This window comes from Camelus bactrianus, chromosome 10, assembly GCF_048773025.1.
Source record: "Camelus bactrianus isolate YW-2024 breed Bactrian camel chromosome 10, ASM4877302v1, whole genome shotgun sequence".
Taxonomy (NCBI): domain Eukaryota; kingdom Metazoa; phylum Chordata; class Mammalia; order Artiodactyla; family Camelidae; genus Camelus; species Camelus bactrianus.
This window is the reverse complement of record NC_133548.1, coordinates 17,085,996-17,098,005: the sequence shown is the minus strand read 5'-3', so window position 1 is coordinate 17,098,005 and position 12,010 is coordinate 17,085,996. Positions and strand designations below refer to the sequence as shown.

At 37.1% G+C, this 12,010-nt stretch overlaps 1 protein-coding gene across 3 annotated transcripts in view; it reads left to right on the top strand.

Annotated features, from left to right (window-relative positions):
• ALKBH3 (alkB homolog 3, alpha-ketoglutarate dependent dioxygenase) overlaps window positions 1-12,010 on the top strand; it is a 74,413-nt gene that overhangs the window by 3,116 nt on the left and 59,287 nt on the right. For all 3 annotated transcript variants that reach the window (XR_012509611.1, XM_010964653.3, XM_045523824.2), the window contains exons 4-7: window positions 140-174; window positions 2,635-2,682; window positions 4,206-4,309; window positions 5,895-5,983. Coding sequence is in view for 2 of the 3 variants with exons in the window: in XM_010964653.3 (XP_010962955.2) it covers window positions 140-174; window positions 2,635-2,682; window positions 4,206-4,309; window positions 5,895-5,983 (276 nt within the window). In the remaining variant the exon portion in view is untranslated. The remainder of the gene's footprint in view (window positions 1-139; window positions 175-2,634; window positions 2,683-4,205; window positions 4,310-5,894; window positions 5,984-12,010) is intronic.

Here is a 12,010-nt window from a genome sequence, read left to right as displayed (position 1 = left end):
TAAGAGCTTAGGATGAAAAAGGGATAGTTCTAAACCTGATTTTTTTGACTGGAAATGAGAGGATGTGGTAATCCTGCAAGTAAGCCTCCCTGAGGATTAGGAATCATGTCAGAAATAAGACCCGGCTGTTTCCTTGCAGGTGGTACGCAGAGCCCCAGAGCCACGAGTGATCGAGTAAGTAATTTGCTGCCCTCCTGAAACTATTGGAGAGCCGAGGATCTTTCCCTCACGTTGATACTTCCATCTGGAAGAGATAACAGCCCAATTAGTGTCTAAATTTTAGGTTGGGATTTTCCTGTCTCAGATGTCTTTAAAGTTGGTCTTTTGAGAAGCCTTTCTGAATTTGCTGATGGTGTGGAAAATGCAGCAAGATATCTGTACATTAAACTCTGATTCTGGTGTAGATTTCCTGACCCTATTTCACCTTGTATCTGTGGACAGTAAACTAAAATACCTCTAGGTAAAGACAGAGAGGGATTTTTCCTGAGTCATGGAAACATGGCTCTTTGAAAAACCTTTACGTACCATTTTACTAGCAATGCTTTTGAAAACTGCTAAAAATCTAGATGATCTTACAGTTCATTTAGTAAAACCACATAATTGTTCCAGAGCAGTTAGATGATAGTAAGCATTTCTCGTGTATTGATCTGCATCTAAAATATTATTTTCCAAAATTGATGAAAGGTGCTTTGGCTCCTCTTTTCCTACTTCTCGGTTTCCATCTGATGCAGGTAAATTATCAGTAGAAAGCGTCCTTTTATTTTAGTAAATTTGCATTGTGTGTATATTATTGCTCATGAGCAATCCGTTAAGCTGTTTGGTTGTTTGCAGGCTGATTTGTGTATCTTAGAAAAATTGAAACTAACAAATGTCATCATACTTTCAAAGAGGCTATGTAGTTGTGGCCTTGCCATTAGTTAGCTTTGTAACTAGTCCTTAGGTAAGTTATTGCCATCTCTCTGGACTTTTGTTTCCTTGTCTATAATATTAAGGGTTTGGACTATGTCACTTAAGACCCAGTCTGGTAGCTCTAACAGTCTTTGATTGTTTTGCAAATGCCCATGTGATACTGCCTCCAATGGTGGTGAAGAGAAGAAACAAAACCATGTAACCTGTTACAAGATACAGATGGGACATCTAGGTTGAAAAAATGGATAATTGTTAATTCACAAGTCAGAAAAAAAATGACAGGACTCAGTACTACTTGACCCTGGGGTCTGTTCTGTTTATCTAAAGTTAGCTATGTTAGATTTTTTTAATAGTCAGAAATGTCCTCACATTTGAGGTGAGCCATATTCTAAATGTGACCCAAAATATGTCACATTGAAACATTATATTCACACTCTGGGAAACTTTATAGGCAACATGTTTTAAAATGTGATAAATGTTTACGACAATAACTGCCTACATTTTGGCTCAGAGTAGCTCACACACCTTCCTGAGAGCCCTGCTCAGAGATCATGAGCTATTAACTCGTACGGTAAAGGGTGATGTAAATACTCTCCCTTTATATTATTTTCTATAACTTATCTGTATCTGAAAAGGGTCTGATACAATTCTCTTGACTGAGGCACCTGTCTAGTCTGGGTCACTTTTCTTACCACAGTGGGTCATAGACCTCACCATCCTGCCCATCTGAAACAGTTTTGTACTTTTGCACATTTGGTTGACTTCATTAGTCTTTTTACTGCTCATCTATTATGTGCTAGGCACTAGGAAACAGAGTTATAACCCATTTCTACCCACTTAGGAGCTCACAGTCTAGTAAATGAAATATACATGTAATGAGATACATTATAATCCTGAATATCATGAAACAGTAGACTTGCAAGTAAGGTATAGTGATAGCACAGAGGATACTATGGTTAACATTAGTTGCCTGGATTACAGGTCAGGAAAGGTTTAGAGAAGTGATGCTGAGCTGAAATTTTGACGGATGAATTAGAATTTTCCACTGGACCAAAGCTGGGGGTGGGTTGAATTGGGGGTGCTGAATGGTGGGGAGGCATCCCAGCATGTAGAAAATCATGAGGTTAGAAACATGGGGTGTATTCAGGAGATTCTAAGCAGTAATTACTGCTGGAGGATGATGAGTCCATGGGAACTGTCAGGAGGTAGAGCTAGGTCATGGGGACCTTGAATGCAATGCTGAAAAGTTCATGGGGAGCCTTTGAAGGACTTTAATCAAAGGAGGAACCTCATTAGACATGAATCTTTGAAAGCAACAGAAGCTCAGAGCCCTGAAGTATACTTGCTTCTGTTTAATGTATCTATTCCAGAGTCTCCAAGGGGGTGCTCTATTTGGCACTCCTTCATATGATAGATTCCTGTACCAATCAGCCTGAATTATGGGTGAAATATAAAGGGATAGAACCAGAATTTATTTTATCCTGATTTTCATCTCCATGGCCTGATTTTGTTAGGATTCTATATCCAGTGCCATTAATGATGTACCACCATCTTACCCTTTATCTCAGTGGTAGAGGAAAGCAGAGTTGTGTCTCCCTCATAGTGAATGATTTTGGTAAACTGGGACTTTGGGAACTCCAAAGGACAGCCCTTCCTTCTGCTTCATGGAGTGTATTGTTTTATCTTATACTAACAAGTCTGTGTTCATTGTTGTTTTTTTTTTAGTAAAGAGGGTGTGTATGAAATCAGCCTGTCACCCACAGGCATGTCTAGGTAAGTGAATCCTCTCACTAGAAAGGTTCTATAATTATTACTGAGTTATAGTCTCTTAAAATAGTCTACTCCCTTGCTTAAAGTAGGAAACTTCTGCTCCTTAAATCCTTGGGGAGCAGATATTTGGTAATATCTCCTTTTATACAGCATTTCTAGCTTCAAAACATTTTTATTGCCTCTCTGTCAGATACAGTAACTATTACTTCCCCAGTTTTTCAGATGAGGAAATGATGTCCAGGGAGATTGAGTACTTTCTCCTAGTGCTACATAATAACTTAATGTTAGACTTGGGTCTAGCCTCAACTTTTGTGCTATGAATGATACATTATATTATTATTACATTGTTACTACATGTATTATTAATCATACATTGTATATAATACATACTAAGTTATATTATATTGCTACATAAGGTTAGCGTTTAACAAAATTAAAGCATATATGATTTAGAGTGTATTAAGCATTAGTCATTGTTTAAAAACATTTTGAAAGCATCACCTTAATGTATGTCACTATAAAATAATAAGACATTTAAAACAAAATCAAAACTTATATGTCTAAATGAATTGCTTAGAAGAGTTTCTGTCAGAGTTAGAAGTCTCTATAATTATAGTCCAATGGCGCTGCCATTGTTACAACTTTTAGGAACCTCTCTTTTAAAGCAAGTTTAATAGTCTTACAAGAAAACCAGTTGCATTATTTTGGTCATATCTCATTGTTAACTTGGTATGGCTTCAGGAGAGCTTTGGCTTTTTCAGTCAAATCATTATGCTGTATACCATAAACTGTATGTCAGTTATATCTCAGTAAAACTGGAAAAAAGTAATAATTCAGATTCAAACATTTTTAATTGGGCAACTGGTTAAAATTAATTAATAAATTACTTGTTATACTGATAAAAAAAAAATCAAATGCACCTTCAAAGAGTGAAATTTTACTACCAATAAGGCTGTTGAAGAGACTGTTCCATGGGGTTTTGGAACATATCTTAAGATATCCAAAACAATTTTGAGCTGACTTGGCATTGTTGAAATATGTGTATATTCAATGAGAGAAAGAACCCTCCTTTGGATATATTTATTTTGATACAGTTATAAATGATTGCTTTCCCTACAATTGACGTCGTCTCAGAAGACTACCAATTGCTAAAATAACACAGGGCCTAGTACTTTATTAGTTATTCTACTTTTCACAGTGACCCTGTGAAGTAGAGATCATCTTTGTGTTACAGATGGGGAAAACCAAGATTTAGAGAGGTTAGGTAACTTGTCTAAGGTTTCACAGCTAAGAAGTGCTGGGACAGTGTTTGAACCATGTCTGTAAAAGGCATCATGTACCTCCTTATCCTTCATTGCTTCTTTTATTTGTCTTAACATGAAAGAGGTTTATTTTATATCTGGAGCATTGTAACTTCGTCTACCCACGAAAGGAAGCAGATCAGATTAATTTTCTCTGCTAATGGTTAGAGTCTAATCCATCTTTTCCTGTGTTCTGTATTTAATAATGGCTCTTTCCGCATCAAGGGTATGTTTGTATCCTGGCTTTGTTGACTTAAAAGAAGCCAACTGGGTATTGGAACAGCTTTGTCGGGATGTTCCCTGGAAACAGAGGACCGGCATCAGAGAGGGTAAGTAGATCTCCAAGATCACGGTTGTTGCCGCCTGGTCTCCCTTTCTGGAATGTTTTCCAATACGATTGCCTCTTTGTACCACAGCCAGTCTTAAACAGAGATTCAAAACCTAATTGGAACCCTGAGGATTTAGCCAGTCAGAGGGACAGGGAAGAATGTTCCTGGCAGGAGAAACAGCTGGTGTTTCTCAGAAAGTGGTGGGAGATGAGAGTTCAAGGAACCAAAGAAGTTTGTTTGGCTGAACTGTGGTTGACATGCTTATCTCCATTTGTGTTTGTTCACTATTTATTACTTCAAATGGTGCCAGCTTTCCTCTTTCTTCATAGAAACTTCCAGAGCTTTCTTTTTTCTGATTCTACTTGGCATATGTTCTTTTGCAACCCTTCTTACCAGCTTTTTATTCTCATTTTAGTTTCGCTATTAGAGCCCAGTCTCCTTTAGCTTCAGCATCTGTAGTGTTCTCCTGAGTTTGTCAAGATTACCGGACTTGGAACAGGCTCCTAAGCCACAGTGCCTGCTATACCAGAGGTGGTCACTGGGGGGCGTCTGTGCTCTAGCATAGAATTTCCTTTCTGGCACACTGAATTTAAATTTTCTGTAGAGAAAGAGGCAAAGTATACTGGCATCATTTTTGCAACTCTGGCATCAGAATGAGAGTCAGCTCTTTCAGCACAGCCTACTCCTGATTCCCAGCAATTTCTACAGCAGGGCTTTTGGTTACAGACTTGACCACGATTACTGACTCTGTCTTTCAAAGTAATTGTTAATTTTAAGCAAATTACTTTAACAAAAGTTAAATACTTTTCTGATCCTTGATTTTCTGATCTATAAAATGGAGCTGATAATAATACCTATCTTATAAGGTTGTTGTGATAATTAAATGAGATAATGCATGCTAAGTGCCTAATAGAATGTCTGGTACATAGTAAGCTTTCGATGAATGTTAGCTGCTTTTATTTTTATTGTTCTTATTGTTGTAGTGGTTGATATCATTTGTAGGAAAAATAGCAGATCTGTGGGTAACTTCCTCTCTAAATAAAAAAATCAAAAACTTCTGGCTGAAATCAGCTACATGCTGTGGTTGGTCAGAGTACTTTTTTTTTCTTTTTTTCTCATTTGGAATCAAGAGGCCTTTTATAATGGTGGCATCTGGGTGAACAGTTTGTCTTGTTTCTTGCATGGACATTGGTGCCACAAGTTCCTACTTACAAGGGTTCAGACTCCATATCCTGCATTTTAGGCTCTCCCTAATCTGAACCTTTCAGTTCTGCTGTGTGACTCCTTCACTCTTGTTTATGTCATCACTGACACGAGTAAGTCACACGCGTTCTCACCTCAGAACTTTGCCTGCACTGTTTCTGCCAGTGTACCTTCTCTTGTCCTCCTCCTTTTGGCTGTAACCATTCTGCTCCTGAAATCCCAGCCTTCTCTGGAAGTGGAGCTTTTCGTCAGAGCCCATCCTTACTCTTCCTTTGTATTCCTCATAGCTTCTTAAACATTGCAAAGGCATGGTGGTAGCACTCAGTAGGTACACCTTAAAGAGCATTAAACCGTGTCAAAGGCCCTGTATTTTCTTTCTTAGATGTAACTTACCAGCAACCAAGACTTACAGCATGGTATGGAGAACTTCCTTACACTTATTCAAGAGTCACTATGGAACCAAATCCTCACGTATGTTGGAATGTTGTTGTTGGTATGGTTTTATAGACTGTACTGTAAATGTAGAGTACTGTAAAATAACAGTAAATTAGCTTGCAAAGCTGCATGATGGTTCCTAGTTCAAAAAATCCTCTGGGTTCAAACACTGAGTCTTGGCGCTTATCACCCTTGATGTGCTTTTGATCTATGGATGAACTCAGAGGATGAGAAAAAAAAAAAAACTGGAACTGGAGTAAACTAGAATCAGACTCAAGGATTTCAGAAAAATGAATCATTTCTTTTCCTAATCTCTCCCTTCCCCAAGCTTTTCTGGCTGCAGCCCTTCTGCGTATATCCTGGTACACATTTGCTGTGGGGCCAAGTTGTTAACGACTGGCCAGTGAGGTCAGAATGTTTTCTTTTCATTTCTCAGGCTCTTTTGCCATTTGTGAAAAAATCGGGTGCTTTTCTTGTTGACTTTGTATTCATTCTATGGCTGCAATTCTCAGACTTCTAACTTATCATGCTTTGGCTTATTTTCATTGCTTCTTTTGTTTTTAAAAATTTCCATGACAGACAGAGAGATTCTCGTATATAAATTAAGCTTGTCCAGATGATGGAATTAAGATCCAAGAAATAGCTCTCTGTTTAGTCCCTGGCATCTTGCTTTTGGCAAATAATATTATGCTTTATTGAAAGAGACTTTGAAGAAAATGGAGTTCTGCTTATGGCATTGGAATAAAGAGAAATGTGACACATTTAGAGCTTCTAGTAATTTGTAATCATAAACCACAATTTTACTAAAATGTTTGGGGATGAAATATTGATCAGAGGGAACACGGCTTTTTCACACCAGGAGATAGCTGTATGCTTTGGGCCCTATATGGCTGCGTTTAAAATGTAACCCAGGGAAATGCTGAGACCCTTTATATCTGAGGTTGATTTGGACACATGAAGAGAAACATGAATTAGGCCAATACAGCAGAGACTGCTGGCCATGTTTCTGTCAGAATTAGTTTATCTTCTTGTCAACAGTCTTAGCAGAGAAGTTAAGGATTAAACAGTCTGTGGGGGAGAAGTTCTTTCTTATTCATTCTAGTTAATCTTTTAAAACAGGATTTCTTAACCTTGGTGTTACTGACATTTTGGGCTGGATAATTCTTTGTTGTTGGGGTTGTCCTGTGCATTGTAGGGTGTTTAGCAATATCCATGACTTCTGCCCACCAGATGCCAGAAGCACCCCTCACGCAGTCGTGACAACCAAAAATGACTCCTGACACTGCCAGACATCTGCTGGGGGGCCAAACTGCCCTTGGTTGAGAACCACTGCTTTACCATAAACACAAGGCACATAAGATCTGCCGAGTAGAGTGGCCACTTATGCTCGGGGACATTTTGACAACTTTTCAAAAGAGTATTTTAAATGACAATCCTTTTCTTATAATGTAAGTGATATGCGTTTATTATTGAAAATTTAGAAACTACTGATAAGCATGAAGAATATTAAAATTTTGAGTAATCCTTCCACCCGACATTTTGGTTCCAGTCTTTTTTTATTTTAGGCAAATACATGTAGAGTTTTTCTATAAAAATCAAATCAGTTATGTATATACTACATTTCATTTTACTGTATCATTCGCATATTTTAGTAACAGTAAATATTCTCTTACAACACTATAGTTAACAGATACGTAGTATTCCATAATTTATTCACTCAAGCCTCTTTGGTTGGATATTAAGGTTGTCAAATTAGAGTTCTTTAATTTGAATTTGACTGGCTCATAACTTTGTATTTATTGCTAATAGACTTAGTTTCTATACTATCTTGAACAAAATAAAAGAGATGCCCCTTTCTCAGATTTTTTAAGGGGGAATTCACTAATGTGTGTATATATGTGTTGGCGGTACTAGATTAATTCTAAAATTGTTACTACCTCAAGCTTCATATCCTATGGCACAGGAGCAGTTTCAATCACAGGTTATTAAACTTCTTTTAGTTTTTGTTCAAATTGAATCTTATATGAACCCAAAGTACGAAAATAAATGAGTTCTTGACCAACTGGCAGTCCCACCAGCTTGTTCTCTTTTCTCCTGCTGTGATCCCTGAGGCTTCCCTGTGGTACCCAGGACTCTATAAAACACTGTTTGAAATCCACTGAATAGGTCCCTTTACTTTTGTGATTCATATTTTCTCATACTCTTTTCCTCAAATGTCTTTTAAGGATAGAATGTCTTCACTGAACAGTGAGATGACGCTGAATTTTAATTTAGACGTTCAGTTCTGAGGGATCTGTATATAGAGTATTGGTTGGAGAGTCTAAATTAATCCTCTAGTTCATTATTCCCTTTCTTCTCCTTTTCTCCTTACTTCACCACCAAAAATAACCAAGAAAAAATATATACCCACTTAGAAATATAATGCAAACTTGGTATTATCACAGTGCTCAATCCCTAAGCAAGTCAGGGGAGTGTTAATTAGTTTCTCATCACATTGCCGAAAAGCTATCATCCTTCTTTACATTCTTGTGTTTCTTGTTAACTGTATATTCTAGCATCTGATCTTTACCTCCATGAAGATAAGCTTAAAGCTATAAAATAAATAGGAAATACAGCTTGCTAACATTATTGTGGAATTTCACTTTGAAATTTATTCTCCTGAACATAGGTTAGTTTAATAACATTTGTTTTATTGATCTCAGCTTTGTTTGTTGTCATCGCTGTTTATTTTTAAAAAATCTTCTGCTTAGAGGAGCTGAATAGACATTTTCCCAAAGACATACAGATGGACAACAGGCACATGAAGAGAGATGCTCAGCATCACTAATTATCAGGGAAATGCAAATCAAAACCGCAGTGAGACATCACCTCACATCCGCTAGTATGGCTGTTATCAAAAAGGCAAGAAATAACAAATGCTGGTGAGGATATGGAGAAAAGGGAGCCCTCATACATTGTTGGTGAGAATTTAAATTGGTGCAACCACTGTGGAAAACAGTATGGAGATGGCTCAAAAAAAATTAAGAATAGAGCTACCATATGATCCAGCTATCTCACTTCTAGTTATTTATCGAAAGAATAAGAAAACACTAATTTGAAAAGATATGTGCACCCCTGTGTTCATCACAGCATTATTTAAAATAGCCAAGATATGGAAACATCCTAAGTGCCCATCAATGGATGAATAAAGAAGATGTGGTATATATACACAATGGAATACTACTCAGACTTAAAAAATGGAATATTACCATTTGTGAGAACATGGATAGACCTGAGGCTATTAGGCTAAGTGAAATAAGTCAGTTGGAGAAAGACAAATACTATATAATTTCATTTCTATGTAGAATATAAAAAAATTAATGAACAAACAAAATAAATGAACAAACCAAACAGAAACAAGCACATCGATACAGAGAGCAGAGTAGTGGTTACAGAGGGGAAGGGGCAGGGTGGAAGGCAAAATGGCTAAAGGGGATCAACTATATCGAGATGGATGGAAACTGAATTTTTGGTGGTGAGCACACTGCAGGGTATTTAATGGTAGAAATATAATGCTGTACACATGAAATTTATATAGTGATATAAACCAGTGTTACTTCAAATAAATAAATAAATACATTAAAAAAAATCCTCTACTTAGAATGTAATGCTACTATTCATAACAAGGAATGCCAGCTTTTACCATGATTTCCATATCAGAGCAAAGCTGAGTGATTCCCGCATGTGCTCCCTGAAAGTTTTACGTGACAGTAATCATGGGATATACCTGATAATACTATGCTTTCCTTTGCTGAACATCCATTCCTTCACTACCATACATAGAACATGGACTTTAAAGGGGTTCTCTAAATTAGTAGTTCTTAAAGTAGAATCTGGATCCCTGGAGGAGATCCATGAAATGCTTTTTGGGAATCCACAAGGTCAAAGTTATTTTTATGATAATACTAAGACTGGGTGACATTTTCATTGTGTTGAATTTGCACTGGTGAACAAAAGTAATGGTGGCTAAAACTGCTGGCACCTTAGCATGAGTCAAGGCGTTGTCAGCAAACTGTACTAATAATCATTTTCTTTACTCCATGTACTTCCAGTTTTTAAAAAAAAATGCTAGTTTCATTTAAGAATGTCCCTTGATGACCCAATAAACATTATTAGTTTTATAAAATCTTGATCTTTTTAAATAGTTCGATGAAATGGAAAGTATGCATAAAGCACTCCTGCTGCAAACCAAGTATGATGGTTGTTGAGAAAAAACTTTGTATGATTAAGCTGTAAGCTGAACTAGCTGCTTTCATCATGGACCATTTTACTTGGAAGAACAACTGACAGACAAACTAGTTATTCAAACTTGAGTATTCAGCAGACATTTTCTCATAAGTGAATGAAGTATCACTTCTAGGAAAGCGATGGACAGGATTTGTTACTAGTGATAAAAGCTGAGGTTTCTAGGAAATACGAATTTTGGAAAAATAAATAAATTTTCCAGTAAACGAATTTTGGAAAAAGTCACATCCACCATCTTGAGCCTGACCACTTCCCTTTACTTAGCTTTTTCTGAAGAGATCGGTGGTCACATTAATGGAGATGATTTTCTGGTGTTGTATAATGAAATGTGTCAACAGTTAAGAAGATCTGTATAACTCAATGAACCAGTGTTTTCCAAATGACCAATGCTGAATGTCACAAGTCATGCAAGGTTGGAAGATCCATTCAAAGTGCAAGCTGGACCGGTGGATTTAAATGTACAAATAGGAAAAGTTTGTTGATAGGATTTCAGATTCCACATTGCATTTAACCTTTAAGAAATCAGTACTTGTTGAGTTTTGGTATAATATTAAAGAATATCTACAGTTATTCGAAAGGGCTATGAAAGACGCCTCACTTTTCTAACTATGTATCTGTATAAAGCCAATTTTCTTCTTATACTTCAATAAAAACAACATATTGTAACAGATTGAATGCAGAAGCAGATATTAGAATCAAGTCTCTTCTGTTAAGCCAGACATTAAGGAGATTTGCAAAATAGCACCACTCTTCTCACCAATTTTTTGTTTTGGAAGATAGTTAATTTTCATTAAATAATATTTTTTTTGACATATAATGAGATGGTTATTTTTAAAATGAATTAACCAATAATTTTAATTTTTCTCAGTTTTAATTTTTAATATGGTAACTATCACAGCTGTAACCCATATAAATAGAAATTCTTTGGAGTCTTCAATGATTTTTTGATAGTGGTGTGAGAACCACTATTCTACAGGAAACTCTGTAAAGTGCTTGAGATTTCTTGGAGGCAAGACAGAGAACTCTAACAAGAACCAATATGAGCTATTCTGCTTATAGCTCCCAAGTACAACCTAAGGTCATAGCTTCCTAAAGCATAGGTGGCAAGACAGTGAGTTCCAAATATAAACCACGTGAGTGAACTCAGTGCTCAGGAGGCAGGGCTGTGGACTCTGCTTAAATCTTCTGTAGTTCACAGCCGTGTTATGATTCCATCCTGTAGAGGGTTTTTCCTCTTCAAGTTCTGTTTTTAGGAAGTTAACCAATGTGGAAATTAATATTAAATACCTTTTTTAAAAGGCAGTTCTGCCATTCATGGTAAAATAGGGATGGAACAGAGGGCCACCCAGCAGGAGAGTAGTTTCATTCTGCAGACTTCAGTCTGTATCTGCTAACTCTTGGTGGCCTGTCAGCTGTGGTGGCAAACCAGACTTCCTACTCGACTTGCCACCTCAGTGGTTTGCCCTGAGGGCCTTCCCTGGATATGCTGACAGTTGCTTCTTTGTGAGGGTCATGCTTTTAACATGGCAAGGATGAGATGGATGAATAGGCCTGGTTATCGTGGCATTGCTATACCAAATTTAATACCTTAATAAAATTGCAGAGGTTAACTTGCTTCAAAATAGAAGTCATGGGAGGGAATTAAGCTACTCTTCTAGCCTTTTGTTTATGCATTTCAAGTGGTTTGCCTATCCAGTGCCCCAGTTTATAACGTGACTGATTTTGCGCTTTCTGTTTTCCCACGTGGTTGCCACCTTGTGTCTTACGTGAACCATCTCT